The sequence below is a fragment of the Lipophrys pholis genome, assembly GCF_963383615.2.
Source record: "Lipophrys pholis genome assembly, chromosome: 1".
Lineage (NCBI taxonomy): Eukaryota > Metazoa > Chordata > Actinopteri > Blenniiformes > Blenniidae > Lipophrys > Lipophrys pholis.
In genome coordinates, this window is record NC_137635.1 from 11,724,458 (window position 1) to 11,746,630 (window position 22,173).

At 43.1% G+C, this 22,173-nt stretch overlaps 3 protein-coding genes across 3 annotated transcripts in view; 2 read left to right on the forward strand and 1 right to left on the reverse strand.

Annotated features, from left to right (window-relative positions):
• wnk4a (WNK lysine deficient protein kinase 4a) overlaps nucleotides 1–8,395 on the forward strand; it is a 44,573-nt gene extending 36,178 nt beyond the window's left edge. Inside the window, exons 17-22 of the mRNA XM_080480763.1 lie at nucleotides 1,168–1,991; nucleotides 2,789–2,876; nucleotides 4,157–4,757; nucleotides 5,405–5,610; nucleotides 5,703–5,797; nucleotides 5,882–8,395. Of these exons, the coding sequence (XP_080336889.1) occupies nucleotides 1,168–1,991; nucleotides 2,789–2,876; nucleotides 4,157–4,757; nucleotides 5,405–5,610; nucleotides 5,703–5,797; nucleotides 5,882–5,884 (1,817 nt within the window). The 3' untranslated portion in view covers nucleotides 5,885–8,395. The remainder of the gene's footprint in view (nucleotides 1–1,167; nucleotides 1,992–2,788; nucleotides 2,877–4,156; nucleotides 4,758–5,404; nucleotides 5,611–5,702; nucleotides 5,798–5,881) is intronic.
• Nucleotides 8,065–10,457, reverse strand: coa3a (cytochrome C oxidase assembly factor 3a). Its single transcript, XM_080463106.1, has 2 exons — nucleotides 10,253–10,457; nucleotides 8,065–8,589 (listed from the first exon to the last, which is right to left on the reverse strand). Exons 1-2 carry the CDS (start codon nucleotides 10,437–10,439, stop codon nucleotides 8,486–8,488), a joined length of 291 nt encoding a protein of 96 aa, XP_080319232.1. The 5' UTR covers nucleotides 10,440–10,457; the 3' UTR covers nucleotides 8,065–8,485.
• A 1,678-nt stretch (nucleotides 10,458–12,135) lies between these two features.
• Nucleotides 12,136–15,770, forward strand: cntd1 (cyclin N-terminal domain containing 1; the record flags this gene model as incomplete). Its single annotated transcript, XM_080480775.1, has 7 exons — nucleotides 12,136–12,145; nucleotides 13,013–13,088; nucleotides 13,165–13,336; nucleotides 13,421–13,583; nucleotides 13,660–13,804; nucleotides 14,350–14,446; nucleotides 15,489–15,770. 7 exons carry the CDS (start codon nucleotides 12,136–12,138, stop codon nucleotides 15,648–15,650), a joined length of 825 nt encoding a protein of 274 aa, XP_080336901.1. The 3' UTR covers nucleotides 15,651–15,770.
• Nucleotides 15,771–22,173: the final 6,403 nt, after the last annotated feature.

A 22,173-nucleotide genomic window follows, 5' to 3' on the forward strand; every position in this document is an offset into this window, starting at 1 on the left:
GTCAAAGCGAAGCTCAGCGAGCTCATAAACCACTCCTTCCCTCCTTCGGGGCCCTTTCTTGGTATTGTTCAGGCGTTCACATGGCGCCACTCGCCATGCCCTCACCTCAAAGCTTTCGTCTGTGTCTGCCTTGCAGCAGGGCCTCTTGGGTAATGACCTCACCTGGAGGACACTTTCTGGCTTTTAGGGAAGCCGTGAATGCTGTTGCTGTAAAGCGTGGGGCTTCTCTAGTGCTGCGTTTGTCCGCAACATCTGTTTGCCAGCACCAACGGAAGAATTTCCAGGAAAATCTCCTCCCACGTCAGTGCCCCCCCCCCACCCACCCTTCCACTGCAGGGGGGGGCGTTTAAAGTCAGTGTAAGAGGGCAGATCCTCCATACATATGTCCACACTTCCAGCCTCAGCTGCCGTCTGAAACATCCCTAACCCCCCCCGGTAGTGTGTCGCTTCCCTGCTGGACATCCACCGCACGCTTGCTTTCGCAAGGCTTCTTGGCCGCCCGCCACTTTTGCAGAGTGTTGCCTAACCCGGGTTTCCATCGGCGTGGAAAAAGTAGTGGCTGGTTTGCATCATCAGCAACAGGAGGAGTGGTTTTCAACTGTGGAGCCATTGTTGAAGTAAATGTCAAATCAATGGATGGGGCTCGGGTATTGGCATGCTTAACCATCCTGCACGGAGTGATGTAGTGGCTCCTTTAATCTCACAATTAGGACGGAACAGTGGTGTACACACACACACATGCATGTGTGCACGCACACACAATTATAACTCTTTTAAATTGTAAAAGCTTCTCTCGCTCCACTGGCGCTGAATCCCTCACGGCCGTCTCGGTGAGGCGGCACCGTCTCGCTAATACAATTTAAAGACGGATGTCTCTTTCAACAAAACATCTCCGCTAACCATGGCAACCCATTATTTGAATGTACGGGAAAGATGTGGCCTCCACGTGGTGTATTTCTTGGCAGGAGGCTGGAGTAATGATTGTATTAACAGAACCTCAAAAAGACAGAAGGAATGAATTACCCGACGTGTCCCTTTGGGGAAAGTTGTTAATTATCCTGATTAAATGATGGAATTAGGAAACATTTTGTGTGTTTCTTTTCCAGTTTATGCCTATTTAATGGACGTTAACAATAAAACTGCTGTTGTCTTTTTTTCGTCCTCTAGGCTCTCCTCTCCATTATCAGCAGCACCACCACCCGGCATCCCTCCTGCCCCATCATCAGCACTACCACGTCCCCTATATGGGCCACACTCACTTCCCATTTCCATATCCGGGAGCTCCCAGTTCCCCGAAGCCAGCCGGGGCTCATCCTTCTCTCACTCGCGTGGCCAGTAACCCCGCCTTCCCCTCTGTTCCCTCCCCAGCTCCAAGCTCCCCTGTTCCTCAGAGCGAGACCCTGGGCCCCAGCAGCAATGAGAGTGCCGCGATGTCCCCGCCCGCCCCCCAGCACCCCACCTTGTGGCCCCCGCACACGCAGCCTCTGTTCTCCTTGGCCAATGTAATCTCGATGGCCATGAGCATGGCTCAGTCTTTCATCCCTCCTGCGGGCCTCACCTCCCAGGGCATGCTCTCTTACCCCGGCTTCCACCCCCAACTACCCAGTCACATGCCCCCACAGGCAGGCTACCCCTCCGTTTACCCCCAACATTACCAGACCACGGCGGCAGAGTCTCCGTACCCTGCAGGCGGCGTGCCCTTGCAGAACGTCTACCACAGCCCAGAGCAGACGCCTCAAACCGACGGAGGCGCTTTCCAGCAGAGCAATCACTGGTCGCCCCCGTCCATCTCCTCCACGCCCCCGCTGGCTCCTCTGTTGCCCGTGCAGCATGCGGGGCAATCCACTTCCCCCGACGTGACCCTCGATGACAGTTATACGGTCCCATACTCAGCCCAGCTGCCGGCCCAGGTGATCCCCAGATCAGAAGTGTCCACTTCAAGCTCGTCCTCAGATCTTTCCTCGTCGCCCTCCGAGAGCCCAAAAACCACTGTGAGTCGTCTTGATGTTTCATCTGGTTCAAATCTGAGAGATTCCCTCAAGAAGAAATGCAAAATTTCTCATTATTTTATTCACCCCATCGAAATCTATTCTCATCAGTTTGACTTGAGATAAATTGCAGCAGTCATTTAATAATTGTATGATTCAGAAAGTTCATGACTTTTTTTCTTTCTTTGCAAATTCAGCTTTGATTCATAAATTGAATCAAACAGTGATGTGTGCACACATCCAATGTTTTCTTTTCAGGAGTGAGACATCTCTGCCTGTTCAAATTTCCTAATTCACCGCCTCTCATCTGTGCTGCATCAAACCAAATTAAACCATTTAACCCTTTAAAATCTATCGAAACCGTCTGCTTCAAAATGATGAATCCTGATATTCCTAAAATCTGAAATCTGCTTTAAGTATCAAGGTGAAATGATTTTAATATTTATTAAATCATTTGGTTGATGTTGGGGTTGTTTGGGGCGTGCTCCTCCTGTGTGTGCGTGTGGGTTTTCTAAATGTACGGAGGTGTCCTCGCACAGTCAGAAAACATTCGGTGTCAGTAGGTTGTGATGAATGGAGCACAGAGATAGTATCAGTCATGACGACCCTCCGATGGATTGAAGGATTTGTGTTGGAGAGTATATAAAAATACCTTATAACTCCTTGTAGCTCAGGTTCTGTTGTTTTACATGATATGATCATGATGTCGCTGTTTGCATCAGAACCCAGTGTCAACATATGTTTGACGAAAAAACTGCTTTCTTTACCACTAATGCTAATATTTCTTCTTCCCTTTCCAGTTATCATCCTTCAGCGGTCAGCTGCACCCCGTTATACCTGAGATGAATACGACCATCCCAAATCCAAAAGCCCTGTCCACTGAGCCCAGTAAGACTTTCTGCTTATTGCGTAACGTGTTAATGACACAGGCCTGTTTTGGTAAACATGAGTGTAACAAGCTCCGAGGAATGTTTATGTTTTCACCTCCAACACACCCGCACATATGCTTATGCACACACACACACACTGCACACACCCCTGGCCACACTGCACACTCTTTCCTCCCATTTCCACTGTATTTGGTCAAAATATCTCAGTGTGTCTGTTATGGACGATTAGCTTTTCTGAGTTGTTTCCAGCTCCGTTTCAGTCTCTCGACATTATCAAGTACTAGTGGTGCCTCGGGAGCTGTTGCGTAACCGGGAGACTGGATGTAATGTTCCATTGAATAGAACCACAAACGTAGGTGTGATGGCAGCCCGGCCCACCGCGAGCCGCCTATCAGCGAGCGGCCCGGCTCATTACAGGCCTCTCCTCCCACATCCACACCTGACTGTATTTATGCCCTCCTCAGAAGCCCACGTTGAACAGAGCCCCTCTGTTTGAGTGGGCACTGTCCCAGACGCTCTCCCTGCTTACTGTAAGGACACTCGGTGGACAAACCGAGGCACTGCAGCACTTTACAGACACTGATGGGGAGCGATAAAGACGCTTAACAGCTGTTTCAGACATTAGAAACGCTTATGAAACGACATGTTGTTATAAATGAAATTACTTTTTCTTTTTTTTTTTTCTTTCCCCAACCTTAGTTATAGAAGTCAAGACTGCATTTCAGATGAAAGTATATCAGTAATGGCTTTAACAACATTCGTCCTGTTCTGAGTCAAAGATGAACCTCAAATGCATGTTTTTGTACAGTGGGAGGAAAGAAAAGTTCAGGTTTAGGATGCAAACTCCAAACAGAAATCCAGGTTGCTCACACACATTATACACTGGACCTTCATACAATGCAATACACCTTCTTTTTTTTCTTTTTTTTGCAATATTATACTGATGTTCTTACATGACGCTGGTATAAATCCCTGGAGTGTGTGTGTGTGTGTGTGTGTGTGTGTGTGTGTGTGTGTGTGTGTGTGTGTGTGTGTGTGTGTGTGTGTGTGTGTGTGTGTGTGTGTGCACTATTTTACCGGTCCTGTCCACTCAAGATGAAGCTGGGCTGTAACTAAATGTGTTTGACACTCCTGATCTAAACTAACTTTTTGGGAAGAAAACAACACTATTAACTGGAGTTTTAAGAAACATTTCATTCAGTCAGATCCATTGAAAATGTCTGTGGACGTTGAACAGATCCTCCTGCTAAGTGGCAGCTTTTTCTCTGCTTCTTTCAGTAGTCCAGTCGGCACCAGTAACCGTCGGTCGATTCCAGGTGACGCCCAGCGCGGACATCCCCGGACCCCCGGTGCCGTCGGCTGCTTCATCACCTGCTGCACCTCCTCCGGCGGACTGTGGCAGCAGCCAATCAGAAAGCAGCACCGAGGAGCAGGCAGAGTCCGAGACCAGCCTGGGCACCTCCCTCACCATGTCGCCTCCTCACCCACACACCCACCGAGGGTCCGGAGGGCGTCTGCAGGAGGGCGAGGGACAGGCGGCATGGGCCTTGAGCCAGGAGCAGCAGCGACATCAAGATGAAGTGGAAGACGAGGAGGAGGAAGAGGTTGTCGGGGAGCGATTGAGGGCAAAGAAAAGGAGTCGAAGGAGAGCGTATAGCCTCAGCCTGATGGGAACGTCTGCAGACAGCGGACTCTCCGTCACGGCGGCGGAGACGGAGGGGAGGCTGTGGGACGGAGCGGCTGGAAGTCCGCAGTACAGCAATGCCCTTCACCATCTGTGGATGATGACTTACAGCCGCAACGGCCCGTACCCGAGCAGCGACGACTCGGACAGCGAGGACGAGGAGATGCTGGAAGAACTTCAGGAACTCAGAGAGAAGTGAGTGAGACCTTCAGTAAATTCAGAACTGCTCAGGAATATTCGGTCCTTCAGGCCCAAATAACAAACGATCTGATTCATCTACTTGAAAGGGAATATAATCAACTACAACATTCAATGTACGCTCATCAGAGCAGATTCCTAAAGTATTTTTTTGATCCATGATAAAAAAATATTTGTGTTTAATGTACTTTCCACGAAAAATATCATGAAACAGAATAGATATCAGTTTAGTGTTTTATGCCTTTGAAGGTGAAAATAGTCAAATAAAGATCCACTGTTTTCTGGGAGCTGTAAAAATGTATATTAAATGAGAACTTTACATGCTATGTTAGAGACAGATTTAGAGCTTCAGTTATTCATAGATTATAATGTAATTTATGTACTAGTCCAGCCCATGGGAGATCAAATTGCTCTGCTTGTGGCCTCTGATGTAAAGTAAGTTTGACACCATTGAGCTTGTCATTACGGCTGATCTCTTGGTGAGAAGCTTTGCTGCCATCCGCTGTTCATTTTTGTGTCCCAGTGTTGCGTTTTGACCGAGGAAAACAGAAACGGCAATTACTGTAATTTTGAAAAATTGCAGTTCATGTATTGAACCCTCTTGAGCTGATTTTGGCTACAATAACGCTCCCGTCTTTTCTCAGGCATCTGACGGAGGTTCAGGTGCTGCAGGCCACCCAGAAGAGGGAGATCGAGGAGTTGTACGAGAGGATGGGGAAGGTTCCTCCTCCGGGGATCGTGTCTCCTGCTGCTATGCTGTCCAGCCGACAGCGACGCCTCTCCAAAGGGAGCGGCTTCCCCTCGTCCCGCAGAAACAGCCTGCAGCGCCTGGACATACTTCCCCTCCAAGGTATCATAGATCGTCATCTCCGATTTCGACTTATATCATGAACTGACACGTTCCGGCCTTTCATAAGCTGGATTTTGTTTTTATTTTTAAAGGGATCATCAGAAGAAACTCTCTAGGAGGCAGCAGCAGCGGCTCGCAGGATAAACCCAGTAAAGGTGTGACCTTTGCCACAGACATAAGTAGAATGGTGAGTGGACAGAATGTGGTTTTCACCTTATTAACCCACCAGAAACTCAGTCGTCTTCACTCTTTCCTTTCTCTTATCCCCCAGTGAGAAACTCTCAGCCAAGCACGCTGTATATCTGGACTACCTCATCAGAGAGTGACTGCAGGGGTCAGAGACGGATCACCTCGACGCTTGTCACTGGCTCACAACCCGGCAAACTCCTCTCTTACCTCAAATGTATAGAAACCGTCGTCAGTGAAGCCGGAATCACCAAAACAAACGCCGATCCGGTTCACCTCGGCTCTCTTATAAATAACCTCCCCGAATCAACGGTTCACATGAAGCCAGTGATTTCCTCTGAGCGAACTTTAACGCAGTCAAACAGTGGCGCAGAGCGCTGTCACCGTCCAGCACTGCCCACGATTCTGACACAGAATAGTTGAAGATTTTCTTGCTCGCCTGTCTCCCTGCTGTTGATCGAGCCGAGCACATTAATGTGAACAACAGCGAGGCTCCGACTGTTTTTCCGACAGCTGTTACACTCCTTTTTGGTTTTGGTTTTTGCAGTAGTTTGTTTTCTGACAGTACGGTTGGTCTATACTCCCTGTAGGTGGCGCTGTGATTGCTGCCTTCCAGGGGCTAATGTTAGGATCCATTAAACCAGGGGTGTCAAACATAAGGTAGTGGGCCAAAACCAGCCCTCGAGAGGCTCCAAAGCCATGCTGTGTCAGGGTGAGTTTGTAATAACATGCATGATACGACCAGGTAAAGAATTTTTTTGGGACATTTCACTGTATTTGGTCCCTGAAGTATTCAATCAAATTGGCTTTATATTGAGATTGTTGCCATTTTCAATAGTAATTGTTTGAGTTTTGATAAAATATCAACATTTAAATTGCGCATACTCTGCGCCACAACAAAGAAAAACTTTAAAGTTTAAATTTAAAGGTTATTATGTCCCCATTTCACCGGTCCGGCCCACTCAAGATGACATTTGGCTGAATGTGGCCTCTGAAATATTATATGTTTGACACCCCTGCATTAAATCGATGCTTTATATATAGTCTGCAACTGTTATAGATTTGCACTGAAACTTCTTTTAAAAATTCAACACTTTAATAGTGTTACCCTCCACATTTCCTCGTTTTAACCACGATTTCCTGTTTTGGGGAAAAAGGCATCTCAATGACCCTCAGATCTTTCCTGAACCTCTCCTTCCTCACACTTTGAAAGCCTCTTGCCTGTTGACATAGTACAATTTGATTCATTTATGCAATCTGAACATGTCGCTGTAGTCTAACTCTAGTTTTTTTATAGGGATTGGGACACTTGATGGTACCCTGAACTCATTCTCAGCACGCAGTCAACATTTGGAGACAGTGAAAATGAACATTTTCCGGTACTATATCGAGCTATCAACACAAACTGGTGGAGATGTTGATACTTCAAAGAGGAGAAATATTGCACAAGGTCAGACATGTTGGCCTGTAGGATCCTTGAGCAGAAGAAAAATCTTTAGAATTTGGTTAAAATGTGTTGGAAGTGCAGAAACGACACATTTTTTTAAATCGTGTAGCCGAGTTCAAATCGATTCATATCCATTGGTTGTGAAAAGTCCACCCAGGTATCAGACTACTGGCGTTTCCGTTGACTGTACATGTGTATATAATCCAAAGCATTTTTAGATCATGTTTACATGCTATGATTGAATATTTCAACTACCTTAATTCTTTTCTCAGCAGAAATCACATTTGTCGCTTGTGACATAGATCAAGCACCTTGTGCACTTTAGTAAATCCTGTTTTTGTTTTCTCCGTCACTTATCACTCGTGTGGGTCAAACTGTTCATCCGGAGGAGAGTGGACACGTTTCCACTTCCCTCCACTTTATGTCTGATCACAGTAACGGCTTGCTGCACTACTCTTATTGTGGGGTGCAGACAAACCAGTCCTAGCTGTGGATCTGTAGCTGTTGCCTTATAAAATACTCAGAATCAAACTTTTGTAAGATTCCTAAAATATCCAGAGGGGGAAGAAAAAAAAATATCCTTCATTTCTAAAATTTGAATGTAAATATATAATTGTACTGCTTTCTGAAGCTGCTGTCCTGCCATGCTGAATCTGTGCCTTTCCCTGACAATGTCTTATTTTATATTTTTACTCTTGAGGTTTGGTGGCTAGATCCGACTCTGTATCAAATTTTGAACAAAAGTAAATGCAAATTGTACATACCACAGCTCTTCTGTTCACTGCTGCACCCACACTCGAAATTATTACATGAAACCTGCACCACGTTAGACTTTTTATTTTACAAATCACTTTATCACCATAAATAACAGGTTCCAACAAGTTGATCTCTCTGGATCGTCTGCAGTGTTACAAGGCCTCTGTTATGTCATATATTCCCTTCATACTGTGAGAACGGAGCAGGATCACTTGTTATGTATAGTGTGTGCGTTGTTCAGCCCGAGCCTTTTGTGTTGCATGTTGAGATCAGTGGATCAGTCTGTTGCACCTGCAGGAAGTTTCATGACGACGCATCGAGTTTGAAGGGGGGAAAAAAAACAAAACAGTGTCCAGTCTGTCTGAACATAAAAATAAAAAATCTGCAGCACAGTCGATGGAACAAAGATCAGTGGCTCAGTGGCCTTTAACGTCCTCTCTTTCAGACGGACGCCGAGTCCAACCACAGGCCGGAAACACATTCGTCTCAGTTGGCGCCCGTCTTTGGTCCCTGCGTTCTCGCACGCTTGGCCTCCTCGTCGAGTTCATCCATGATCCGCTCCTGAGAGACGGAGTAGAACGTGTAGCCGTCTGGACAGGAGTGAGTGGTCAAGGCAAATATTTACGGGGGAAAAGCATCAAGTACATGTGTCATGATTACATTCAGAATGGACGTCTGTCTGTGTGTGTGTGTGTGTGTGTGTGTACACGATGCAGTATGATGTATTTTGTTTTGACAAATTTAAAAAACTTTAAATGAACAGGATTACCTTCATTGTGCACATTAGTTACAATCTGCTGCAGGATATGCACCAGTCAGCCGTAACATTACAACCACTCACCCAACACGGCACATCCAGGATATAAACAATCTGCAGCCCAAACCCTGAAAGGTCTAATAAGAGTCCATGCCTAGAAGAGTCAGGATAAAAAAGGGAGACTTACAGAATATTAGCCAGGTGGTTATAATGGCTGTCTGAGGTGTGAGGGCTTGGCTGACGCAAAAACACTCAGTAGTTTAACTGGAACTTTCTAACTGTTCCTTAAAGGGCGCATAAAGTCAAGGACAAGACGTCACACGTGTCCTCCATGATTAAACTAATGCTATTAGGAAGGTTTCTGGCTTTTCAATGGAGACTATTGGACGTCTGTGAGCAAAACAAATGTCTTCAGAAGAAAGTCCTAATACTAGTCAGGAACATTAACTAATATAAAACAGGTACAGAAGATATGGGAATAGTTCAGTAACAACATCAGTTACAACTACAGTTTTTAATATAGTGAAATAAAACTACAAACATGAATTGTTATAGCCCTCCTTATCTCTATGAACAATGGACTCAGAGGGTGAAGGTCCAATTTAAACAAAAAAAAAAAAAAAAAAGAAAACCTGCAGGAAATTTAAAAGAAACCAAACAGCAGCTCTTCAGGAATGCAGTTTGCAGAAAATAATTAGGACACAATGTTGCCCTGGGCTAAAACATCACTCCACACAAAATGTTTCCAAAGGAAGTGATGTAAGCTACCTCTCTTTTAGAAAAGTTAAATATTTAACGCTGTTTGGTGACACTGAACTATCTCACAAACTACCACTGATGCACATCTACACATTCTAAATTGGAATAAATGGATCGATGGATGGATGGATGCATGGTTAAATCAGGAGAACAACGGAATAGTTACAGATGAGAAGGTAAAAAGAACATGGATTCGATTAAAAAACATTAGAATTGTCTCCCCTAAACCTCAAAGAGCAGGAACTCATCCCGATGGAAAATTGGAAGAAAACTACTGACAAAAAGGTACTAAACTATTTCCAAAATAGATCAACACAAGAGATACAGAGGCTGAGCAATTCTAAGAAAGGGTGCTGATGATTGTGTAAAAGAAATGTTGGGATTTTTGTAAGATGAATACAATGCAAAGTGCGATTATTTGATACGCTAAATGAAATACTTACAAAACCAGGGAAAAAAAATGTGTGATATGTGTCAACACCAGGTGGTGCGTTCAAGGACCAACGTAAAGCCATACCAGTTACTCATTTACTCGCTTACTACTCAGGTATTATGTATGTATGTTTGTTACTCTCGAGAAAGAATATATATGTTTAACTTAAATCAAAAACATGCAGTTGCACTTTGTGTCAAATACATTTCTATACGTTTTGCACTAAAAGCCACACGGTCCCTTTAGCATGCTAGGCTAACGTTACATAGTTCACCTTGTGTTGATGCGAGCTAATCAAGGATACAGATCCCGAGCACGAGCGCTCCGATGGCGAGTCCCGTCACCACGTTCCGCGTCCGCAGCTGGGACGTTTTCTTCTTCCACTGCGCCAGCTCCACCTGCCTGATAAAGTGCAGCTGCTCATGAGAAAGACCCTCTTTGATCGGGTCTACCCTGGTCGCGAAAGGAGAGTCTGCCTTCTTGTCAGCCATGTCTACTGTCACTCCGTCCGGTCCGGCTGCCGCAGCACTGAGTTTCAAGACAACTGGCGTGCTTCAGGCGCGTGAACACAGTGGGCGTGGCTCATCCGGCTGTTGTGAGATCTCTACCCATGGGTGCACCATCCAAACAAGTCCCCATAGTAGCATAGGTTCCTCTTTACATTGAAAATATGTCAAATTTATTCCACTTGCACCATTCAGATGCGAGGCAATTTACAATGTTTTACGAAGAAATAAAAGCAATACAGTAATAACAATGCAAGGAAGAATGTTAAGAGATTACAATTATGATAAACATGAAAACAAATCCATTAAGAAATACATAAAAAAAAAAAAAAAAACATCATGAATAACGTAAAAAATGTATTAAGACAAATGTAATAAAATATGTGAGATATGTTATTTAATAAATCATGTGCAAAAAGCAATGTTCTAAGGCCTGGTTTAAAAGACGTGAGTGGGAAGTTGATCCTTTGACACACAGGCAGCCACAGCTGAGATTGAAGCTTTGTGTTGTAAAGGACACTGGATAAACTGAAGTTTTTTACTGAGACCTGTAAACACACCATTGGGCCAGAATCCTTTAATTCTTAGAAATATTTTCTGATGGCAGTAAGCTCACTTTATTATTGTCTTAATGTGGTTGTTGAATTTCAGGTCTGAGTCTATAACTACACCCAGATCTCTGGCTTGATTTGATGTCCGGAGTGACATGGAGTCAAAACGAGTGCCGACCTTTAACCTGTTTTCTTTGGGCCGGTTTTATCTTCGATTTAATACCACTTTTGACTTTTTAGCAATGCATTTGTATCACGAAAGTAATTTTAACTTCAGTTTTATAACGTGTGATTTCAATAACTATTATCATTTCCATACTTTCTTGGTGCTTTTTGAAATTTCGTTGGGTTAGTTGCACTTTCTTATCATCACTTTGTTCACCGTCTTCAACGACTTTGCATTAAATTCAAAGGTGCGGTTCAAGAGCGGTTGTTTCCTCCGGGAGATAAAAACAGTGACAACAGCGCTCTCTCCTGGAAGTTAGAGGAATTAAAACTCCAAGGGAGATTATTTATTCTAATTTATCAAGGTTGATGTTTTATTGAACAGTCCATCAATGGCTAAACGATTTCTTTGTTCTACAAAATCAAGTTTGAAGTTTGGTTTTGCCTCTTTCGACCTGCTCAACGACTTTTTGATCGACCTCAACACCGGAAACAAACAACACCTCGACAGTTTGTCTGACTATAGTGGAATATTTAAACAAAAAAGACTCGTAGGTAAGCATTGTTTATCTTTCATCTTTGGTTTTAGCGGCTTACTATAACACTTTGCTCGTTTTGTTAGAAAAATAGTCTGCAATTAAACAACTAGTGTTGCCCTCTGTTTGCAAGCTAAGAAGCTAACATGCTAACGGAAGTCATTAAATAATCAGTTAATCTGATTGATTAATCTTCGTGTGTGACACGTGTAATTTAATGCTATAAACACAGCTGCGATGATTATTTCATTATTCGGGTTTTTTTCTAACTGTTGGGATAAAATTAATATTAAAAATAATATTGATAAAGTATTACTAATGTAATCACAATACGACAGTCGGAGTAATAAAGTACAGGTGCTGCTCAGCTGGAATAATGTAATAAAAATATTAAAAATAAAATTTTATTACTATTATTTAGTACTAGCCATGTCAAAACGTACACAAATCCAGAGGCATACAAAAAGAGAAACATAGTTTCATACTTAAATTATGCAAATTGTTTCGTCTTAACTTTATGATATTGTTTGATTCTGACCAACAAGGTAGTGAAGAATGTTTTGTATTTATTTATATATATATATATTTTTATATATATATATATATATAAGTCATGTCAACCCCCACCATCACCAAAAACCGTTTGAAATGCTTTTTGAAAAAGCTAATGAATATTCACTGTTCACTTTTATACTCGAGTACAGTTAAAAACCTGCACTTTTGTAGTTCTATCACAGAAAAGAAGTTGATTTGACACTTTGCCTTTTATTAAGTTACAGAAAGATATTCAGAAGAAAAAAAAAAAGAATATGAATACTTTTGCCCCCTCTGAAGAAGATGAGTTATGGTCACACCTCAGTTAAAATACAGTTTATTTAACTCAGTTTTGTAGACGTGTGTTTCATTCAACCATCGTGATGTGGTCAACCTGCTTCTTGACCGTGTGGAAGATAATTCTTGATACTTTGTTATTTGTGCCGCTTATATCAGTCAGACAAAGTCAGTCTGATTTTAAAAAAACAATTATAAAAAACATTTTTTTACACAAAAATATAGATTTTGTAATTTCTTTGTTTTGCCGGAGGATCTACCGCTTTATTTTGTTGTTATTTATAAGCTATTTATATGAATAATAATCTTGATTTTCACTGCACTAATAAAAGACAGAGCGACAAAGCGCTTCACAGAATAAACATCCAAATTCCTGTTGGCGTCTCTCTCTGCAGAATTAGTTTTTAAAACTTTTTGTTGTGCTCTGTGGTGTTTAAGCTCACGCTTGAAATATTTTCTCCTCCGCCTGCCTCAGAATACATCTTCCTGATGACGAAAGAGCTCAGACTTGACCCACTGGCTGGATACCACGCCATTGAATTACTTCAGAGGTGAGCTGCACATTTCATTGTCTTTATTGTTACACGTTGGGCTTTATGTGGTCATATGAGTAATTATCTCTCGCAGGTTCATGGTCAAACACCTCGCAGACTTGCTCACGGTGCCCGCTCGTCCAGGTGCTGCTGCCGGTCGGCCGAAAAGTCCCAAGGATGTAGTTTGTGACGAGCTCGCGGACAAATTCCCCCTCATCGTCTTCTCCTGCGTGCAGCTCGCAAGCAAGATGTCCATCCAGGGTCATGTGAGTTGAAGCTGTGCCTTGGAGGATTCACTGGCTGTGATTAAAAGTAAAACTGCACCCTTTAATTTGTCAAATCTTTTCCAGATGATTGAGAGCGGTACTGCGCTGCTCTTCCTGCAGTCAGTCGGCCACAGCGTCTCCAAACAGACGCTCCTCGAATCAGAGCTGATGGTCTTGAAAGGGCTTGAATTCAGGCTGAACGTCCCAAATCCACTGGTATACGTAGAAATACTCCTCGAAGTGCTCGGTAAGATTTCACACGCAAACACACACTTGTGAAGATCACTGTTTTCACTCAGCAGCTACTGACCGGACTGTCGTAGGACACAATGAGCCGTCCATCCCTGTGGAGCGCCTCCACCACCTGTGCCACCACGTCCTCCAGTTCATCACTTTGGAGAGGACGGCCATCTACGACAGCTTGTTAACGGCCACCGTTCGGTGTGTCAGCCCATCCAGGGAGCAGAGGTATTTGGGACAGCTGGTTACCCCAGTGATTGAGTGTCTCTGTTTATTCCAGCTCATGTTCTACAGAATATTTATCCACTGGCTGTTAGCATATGGCGTCTGGGGAGAATAAAGATACTGAAAGTGATGCGCCTGATGGAGTTTAAGGCCCCCATACAGCTCACACTGGGAAAATGAAAGCAAGATATCCATTAGATTAAAAATCAAACACGTATATTTCACAAAACTTGAACAGAGATGCAACAAATGATTTGTCCGTGAATGAGATGAAATCCTCTTTCGTTGCAGAATAATGTCTATATCAGTCTTATGAGCCTCAAATCTACCTTCAGTGGTTTAATGTAACTGATTTCTCTGCTGCGTCCTTCTTTTGTCTCGGCTCATGACCTATCTAATATTTAAGCAGAAAATCAGATTTGGTTTCTTCGGTGTTACAGTTTCAAAATAAACACATCACGGTGGCTTAGTCTTGTTCAGAAATGTGTCTTTAACACTGGGGTTGATTAAACCTCTCCAAGTTACCTGAGTTGTTTCCACTGACGCAGAGAGAAGTTTGTGACAGTGACAGAAGACTGCATGCTGCTGGGCGTCGCCGTCATCACCGTGGCAGCCTTCATCCTCCATGTCAGAAAGTGGCAACAGGTAAAACGTCACATGCACTTTAAAAAAAATATTTTTTTTGATGCAGCTGTAAAGTTCTTTACTTTGAAATCCACACATACGTTTATCGTTTGCTTTAAGGGGTGAATGTGGACAATTTGTTTGGCGACTCTTTCAGATTTATATGTCACATGTATCGAGTAACGAAACACAGATTGAATCTGACCAGAAGTGCTTTTAGCAGTAATAAATTCACCAATATGAAACAATATGGGGCTCCAGGTATGTCGAGGCTATGACTTGTTATCAATTATATGCAGTTCTAATGTTTGTGACTTGAAGTGAATTTTTGGTGGTTGTGGCCTTCAAAGGATATTTAATGAGTGGGAACATCCTCTACTGGAAAATACTTTGAATTTCAAGAGCAATAAGCAGCCATTTGTGTTCATTTACAGATAAAGTGGAGAATATGGACAGTATTGAGCATTAATCTAATCTGAGTCTTTTTTCTTTTTCTTTTTTTTTAACTCTTGCTCAATCTGCACTATACCAACATAGAAGTTTTTTTTCACATTTCACTCCAATTGTAGTCATTTTCAGTAGTAATTGTTTGTTTTTTGAAAATATCGACATTGATATACTCTGCGCCACAGCAAAGAACAACTTAAAAGTTTCAATTTAAAGGTTTTCATGGCACTGTCGAAATGATCCGGCCCACTCAGGATGAAACCGGACTCAGCTGAAATGTGACACCTCTGCTTTGGAGCAACCGTTTGGGCGGATGGTGCGTCTTGCTCTGGAGCAGCTCCACATTTGGCGATAGAATGACCCGAGGCCCTTCGCACAGCACGTGTTTTACATTTAGAGAGGAGCATCACATTTAAGTTCTTCACATTAAGCCAGACTTTACTATTTACACACAAATGACACGCCATGGTGAGAGACTGTTCGCGTTCTCCCTCCAGCACCACCCATTACCTCAAAGTGGCAACAAACCGGTGGATTTCATAAATGCACTGTTTTTAGTGAAAATATGAAATTAACAATGTTTTACAAACGGTTGCTTTCTTTGAATCCTTTGCAGGTGGTCGGAGAACTGAGCCACATCACGGGAATCTCCCAGAGGAGCATCAGGGACTTTGCTCATGTGACCTTGGAGCACATTGTTAATGACAAATTTAAACACTTTGGAGGTGTTGGTGCAGAATCCCCTCTCTGCAAGTGTTTTGAAACTGAGACACAATAGCTCCAGACATGATATTTATCTTCCTGAATTATTTAAACAAATAATAAACAAAGAATGTTTTGTTTTTTTCATGCGTGACTGTAAGACTAACATGGCCTTATTAAAACAACTTGTCTCGTTACACTGTTTTAAGTGCTACATTAATCCATTCATTGCCTCAGATGCCTATTTTATTTTACTGTAATGCTCTTTTGTTTAGTTGTTGGCAGGTCAAGGCATTAAAATGTGTCTCGGGTTGAGGATCACGTGTCGAAGACTGCTGGCGATGGGTTTATCCTCTCTTCAAGTCTCCTGAGCTCGGCTGTTATTGGCTTGATGAAGCGTCTCAGTGGATTCTGTCACACTGAAATAACCCGACAGGATTTTCATCCAAAAACATCTTGTGAAATAATCCAGAAAGTAAATACACTTTTGAAGCTTTTAGTTTGAGTCTTTCATAATTGTGATGAATGGACAAATACTACTTTTGCACATTTGTCAAAGTATTGAAGCTTCTACTCTCAAACAGAAAATATCATTGGTTTGTTTGAAGGAATCGTCTCTAATATGAACAATCAACCTACAATAATCCATGCAGAGGTTTGTTCATGTTTCTAACCTCTAAATACAAATATGATTATGAGTAAAACAGCCTCATCCTTAAAGATACACACACATTTACACTGGGTAGTTAGTTGTTACCTATGGTCGTCTTCTGGCTGCTGGGAAATATTCCAGTAAACGCATATGAGTCAACGCATCGCAACGGATCTGGTGAGAGCAAAAACAACATAACTTGTCCATTTCTATTTTTCAGGTCTTATATTTTTTTCTTAGTGTCTCCACAGTGCAGAAGTGGTTTGTGCTGTTGCCTCACAGCCATAAAAATCTCTGTGTTGAGTCCATTTCGGGGGTGTTTTGCAAGAATTTAGCATGTTTTTATCGGGATGGGTTTTCTCAGGACGCGCCGGTTTCCTTCCACTTTGGCCTGTGATCGACCAGCACCCTGTCCAGACTCTACCAGGCCTCCATTCATAGTTAATGGGGTCTGCTGCAGCTCTCAATTAGATTTCAAGGTCTAGAGGAAGCATGGATAGATGGCAGATTCTCTCTCAGTTTTACCGCAGGCTTCAAGTGTCTTCTGTAATATAGGGCCCAGACTCATGCGCCTGGATTCAGCATCAACCTTCGTCATGCAAAGTTCACATCTTCACAGACAGTCACAAGGGACGTCTTTGAAAAAGAATATGATCAGTGAAATCACTGGATTCTACTTCCAATAGTTTCTACCTTAGTGAAAAATCATTAGTTTTGAGTTTAGTGTCATATTATTAGTAAAGCCTGACTTTACATTTACTCAGTCTGCTAAATTGGAATGGGCATGAGGTTTTTGTTTTTTTTCAACCTGTGATTACCTTTCTTCAAGTCTGTACGTCGCCTCTTCATGCTTCTCCTTTGCTGCTTGACATTTGGGAATCTGCTCTTGTGCCTCCAAATCACCAAATGTCATCACAACATTAGTGCCAGAGTCATCCGGAGCGCGGGCCTCATCTGAAGACGGCTGTCTGTTGTGTCGCTCATTCCTCCCTGCAAAGCGTCATCCTTCATTTTGACCGGAGCAGGCTGTCTTCCAGAGGAGATGCCTCCATTTAATGAGGGAAGATATCGATCAGTCCGCCGAGTACGAGTCGCAAAGCCCCCGTTGACTCCGTCAGGTGGCTGTAGTGCCGTGTGAGGTGAGCGTCTCTGCGTCAGGGAAGGAGTGAGACTGCATCCATCACTGCGAGCACGTGCTCCACCTGAAGCTGCCGAGCCCAGAGGCCGCTGCTGCTGTTGGTGGCGAGAGAAGCCGGCCAGCACAGAGCCTGACTCAAGCACCTTCTTTTGAAAGGTGATTGAATTATCCTCACTAAACAGGCTTATTGGGTCCACATCTGCCTCATTTCTTGCAGATTCACTGGACAGCACATCATTTTTTGGGGGGGGGGCAGGTGAGGCAGTGGCGTTACATCCCAGAGCGCCGTCCTGAGTCCCAGTAGCAGGACTGAGCTCAGAGCTCGTGATCTCCTCTGTGTTTGTTCTCTTATAAAGCTGTTTCATCTTGTTCTCGCCCTTCAGGATGTCTTGGCTTAGTGTGTGTTTGCCTGCTTCCCCGTGGGTAGATCCATTTAATACTCGGCCCTCTTGCACGCTCAGACCTGCGCTTGCTATGATTCTGTGCTGGGCCTTAGAAGCAGAGGTACAGAAAAGGTATGTTTCAGAGGGAAGGAAAAAAAAATAAAACATGTTGGCTGGCAATAAAAACATTGCAGATATCAAGTTGATATTATGGGAGCTGAAAAAGAAAACAAATAACACAGTTGCACCCCGCAGTAACCTGCAGCACATATCTATCCTAGAAAACCTACATCTGGGTGCCAGGGGGTGCTTTCCCACAGCAGGGAATCTTTGAAGTCGCAGCCAGCTCTGCAGCCGTGCTCCACGTTTCGTTGGCGATAGCTTGAAGGCAGGACCCTGAGCCTTTGTTCCTCTGGCTCGCCGGCTCGGGTCTAGCACTTTCTCCAGAGCCACAGGGGGGACGACTGCAGGTGGCGGGCAAAGAGGTTTTAGAGTGTCGGACCATGTCGGAGGGCAGCAAAAACTCAAGAGGGAAAGATGACTTTAAGAATATGAAACTGGAAGCGTGTGTGGCGACAATCATTCCCTGTAAACTGTTTGTTTGTTTTCAAGCTGCTGTTGTTGTTGCAGCCTAATGTGGTTTGAGACTTCATTTAAAAAGCCTTCGCGCCAGGGAGCTCTTATTTCCGATCTGAATTCACTATAAATAATCACACAATAGCTCATTAGGATAATATAGAGAGTTTGCCGTGTTAACATCTGCGCCGTGCAGCTCTTATTACCCTGCGGTCCAAATCAAGACGTCTCCTCAGCGCCCTTAACATCCTCGGTATTGTTCCGGTGTCCTGTTGCTCCCACTTTCTGCCTGAAACACAAAGGTGCTTATACTGTCTGGGGCACAATTACAACACAACAGATGGCAGCCAGCGAGTGTGGAGGAGCCTTGATACCATCAGGTGTAAAGCTGCTGGTATCACTGTCAGGAGTAAACCTGCTGAAAACAAGCCTGCAGCGAGGTCGAACAGCTGTATCCAGACGTTACCTGCTGCCATTCACCGGCGCGATTGCCACTTACAGCCAGTGTTATGGGGTTTAGTCCAGGACTGTAACATAAATGCCTTGAGTACCAAGGACAGAAACGCCATATCGTCATTGAAAGGGACAAAAGAAAAATATGTCAAGAGAGGAAGCTGCCGGAGATCTATATTTAGATAGATTAATCTCTGTATACTGTTGGCTTTTCCTTTTATTAAGCTCTACACCAACATGACTAATCCTAAAGTCATTGCACAAAAGTAAAACTGTTTATCTTAACATTGTCAATGTTTTATTATGCAAATATCCATTTTTCTTTCATATCATTGGTGGAGTAATTTTATATAGATCAGGCTGTTCTTTATAAAACTCATATCAGTATAAACAATATATATCAGGGTGTCAAACACTTTTTAGTGGGGCCACATACGGTCCAGTCATCTTGTGTGGGCCGGACTGGTGAAATAGTGCAGAATCTCTTTTAAATTAAACGATAAAAGTTTTTCTTCGTTGTGGTACAGAGTATACATCATGCAAATGTCTGTACGATCACAATAACCAAACAATTGCCACTGAAAATTATCACAATCTCAATCTCTTGCAGGCCAGTTGTAGCTAGTGTTACTCGGTAAATAGCGATTTATCCTTTGATACGCCTGACTTATTTGATTAGTGAATCCCCTCTTGAGGGATTTGCTGAGTCTCCACCGAGCAACTGTTTTCACATTTCATGTTGTTGTATTCTCAAACTGCAGAGCGGTGTAGTGACTCGCACTTCTTGTGGTGGAAATGTTGCTGGTTTGGAGGGCGTTTCAGTGTGGAGTTTGCATGTTTTTTCTGGATGCTGCCGTTTCCTCCTACTGTCCAAAGACGTGTTAATTGGTAGAGCTAATTGTGAACGCGTGTGTTTGTCTGTTTCTCTCTTTTGCCCTGTTCCTGTCTCCTGCCTTCACGCTGTTCGCTGGGCTCAGCGCCGTTGCCCTGCCACTCTGAACTGATTAAGCAGTAAAGAAGACGGATGGCTGGATGGACTGGTGACCTGTGTGGGATGTCCGCCCCCCCTTTCCCATAGTCAGGTGTGATCGACTCCAGCGGCTGCAACTCTGAAACTGGTAAAGTGGTAATATTCATGTATTGATGTATTCAATCTAACTATAATCCAAACTTATGTGTGCCCTCATTGAAAACGGCTATTTAAAGCATCTTTGAGATCTCCAAGTGAAACACTGGTGCAACGTGGCTGCTTGGGTGGATTAGCGGAAGATCTGGGTTCAGTGACTCGCACTGCTCTCTGGCTCCTCCACATCTCCGCTGATCTCTCCGCAAGCTTGTGTTAGCCCACCATTAATCCAACCTCCTCCTCCTGCAGTCGGTGAAAGCGAGAGTGGGCCGCACACTCACCTTTACCGCTTTCATTCTTTATATTCAGGCGGAGGGGAAGTCTGAGGTAAGCCGGGGGATTGAGAAAGCTCTGGCAGGAGTTGATTCAATGCCAGTGGAAGCATATGTGTTTCCAGAGGTGAGGGGAGGGCTTAAACACTCAGCTATCTGCGACCGCGTCGTCCATCACACTCGGTGACGTGCGTGCAGGCACACAGAGTTGAAGTCCCTGTTGCCAGGGTTTCTCTAAGGTATTTATTCTTTTTTTTTAACCGTTTGTAAAGGATGAACTTTTAAAGGACAAATATCTACTTTAGTGAAGTTGTAACATCGGTGTGCCATTTAACGCGAATTCTGGTGTGGTAACAGTCACTCCTCAACATAACTTTTTATATGTTTCAAACTATTATTCCCATTATTGTGCAGACATGGTGAAATGGACGACAGATGGGTTTCAAAGGTAATTGAATGGGTCAAATAACTATGTTAAGGTTAGTCCTCAGGCACAAGTTGGGAAATTAGGTTAATTTGAACCTTTTGGGTGTAAATGACAAAATATTATAAAGAATCTTATTCATTTAACAGTCTTGAAGATAAAAGGCTGTGAAAACCCCTATTGTGTCAGATCAATTATGTTCTGTCATAAAAACTGACTCAAGAACAAATTCACATGGTTCAGAGTTTTCATCATCATCATCATCATCATCATCATCATCATCATCATCATCGAGAAAGGGTTTTAATGAGGCAGTATCTCAAACAAATAGAATCAAATGGAAAAGTTAATTCCCCAACAATGTATTCGAAACAGCCTTTTATTGTGTTCTGCTCTTTGTCAGTAAATTCATGAAATGAAGAAAGATGGCATCTCATAGTATTTTAAGAGCAGAATGTTTTCCTTTATTTTATCACAATTCAAACTGCAGAAATGATTGAACGTGTTTTCTATGTTATGAGTGTAGAGAAAACAATTAACCTTTCAATGATTTTCAATTTTCTTAGACGAAGTAATGTCACTGTAGCCTAGTTTATTATATCCAAACCTCACATCCTTCTCCACTTCATCAAATCACACTAGAAAAGCTTTTTAAGACTCATCTCATATTCCACTGCAGCTCTGTTTTCAATGTTCAAACTTGTATCTATTAATACTCTACAAATGTGCATATTTGTGTATACAGTCAATAAACAAGCCCTTCCAGATAGGGTTCACCTCCCCCCCCCCCCCCTCTTATCATTAGACAATCCCTCTGACCCAACAAGGAACTCAGAAGACTTTCAGTTACCACTTCATCCTACCGCCAAAATGAACTTTCTATCACATTTCCGGAACTTTATAGACAAATCATTTAAACCGCTTTCCTCTATGGCCCTTTTTAAGGCTAAATTATTAAATAATTTCTTGCCCAACTGGTTTTCCACTGATTCTGAGTTGATTTAACAGTTTTTATTCATTCCTTTATTTGTTTTTCTGCTTGTTGTTGCTTCATCCTTTTTTTGTTATTTTTTGTTTTATTAAAGTTATGTTTATTGATGGGGCAGATTTCGTATAAGTCTCTTGGGCTTCTTTCCTCACCTGACCAGTTTGGTTTCATATTGTCATTCTTTAGTATATTCTTGTTTTAGTCTTTCTGTATGGAGTTTGCATGTTCTCGCTGTGTGAGTGATTTTCCTTTGGGTGCTCCGGTTTCCTCTTATGGTCCAAAAACATACATGTGAGATTAACTGGTGATCCTAAATTGCTATATATAGGTGTGAGTGAGTGTGTGCAGTTGTCTGTTTCTGTGTGCTCACCCTGTGATGGACTGGTGACCTGTCTATGTGCCCTCACCCATAGTAAATATTTAAAGCATCCAGGGGTTGTATGATCTGTCGCTTCAGCCACACACAGTTAAAAATGACCCTTGCACCACATCTCTAATTGTAATTCTTATTCAAAAGGCTGTAATGCTACTGACTGATTGAGGATAAAGTCCAACACTGGCTGCAGTCTTCGCCATCGATCACTTCA

Excerpts from the sequence above, each read along its gene's own strand:
- coa3a (XM_080463106.1), bottom strand. The coding sequence starts at position 10,439 with ATGGCTGACAAGAAGGCAGACTCTCCTTTCGCGACCAGGGTAGACCCG. Across the intron at positions 8,590-10,252 it reads AGCGCTCGTGCTCGGGATCT|ACGGCTACACGTTCTACTCC; the intron begins GTATCCTTGATT and ends ACTCCTGTCCAG.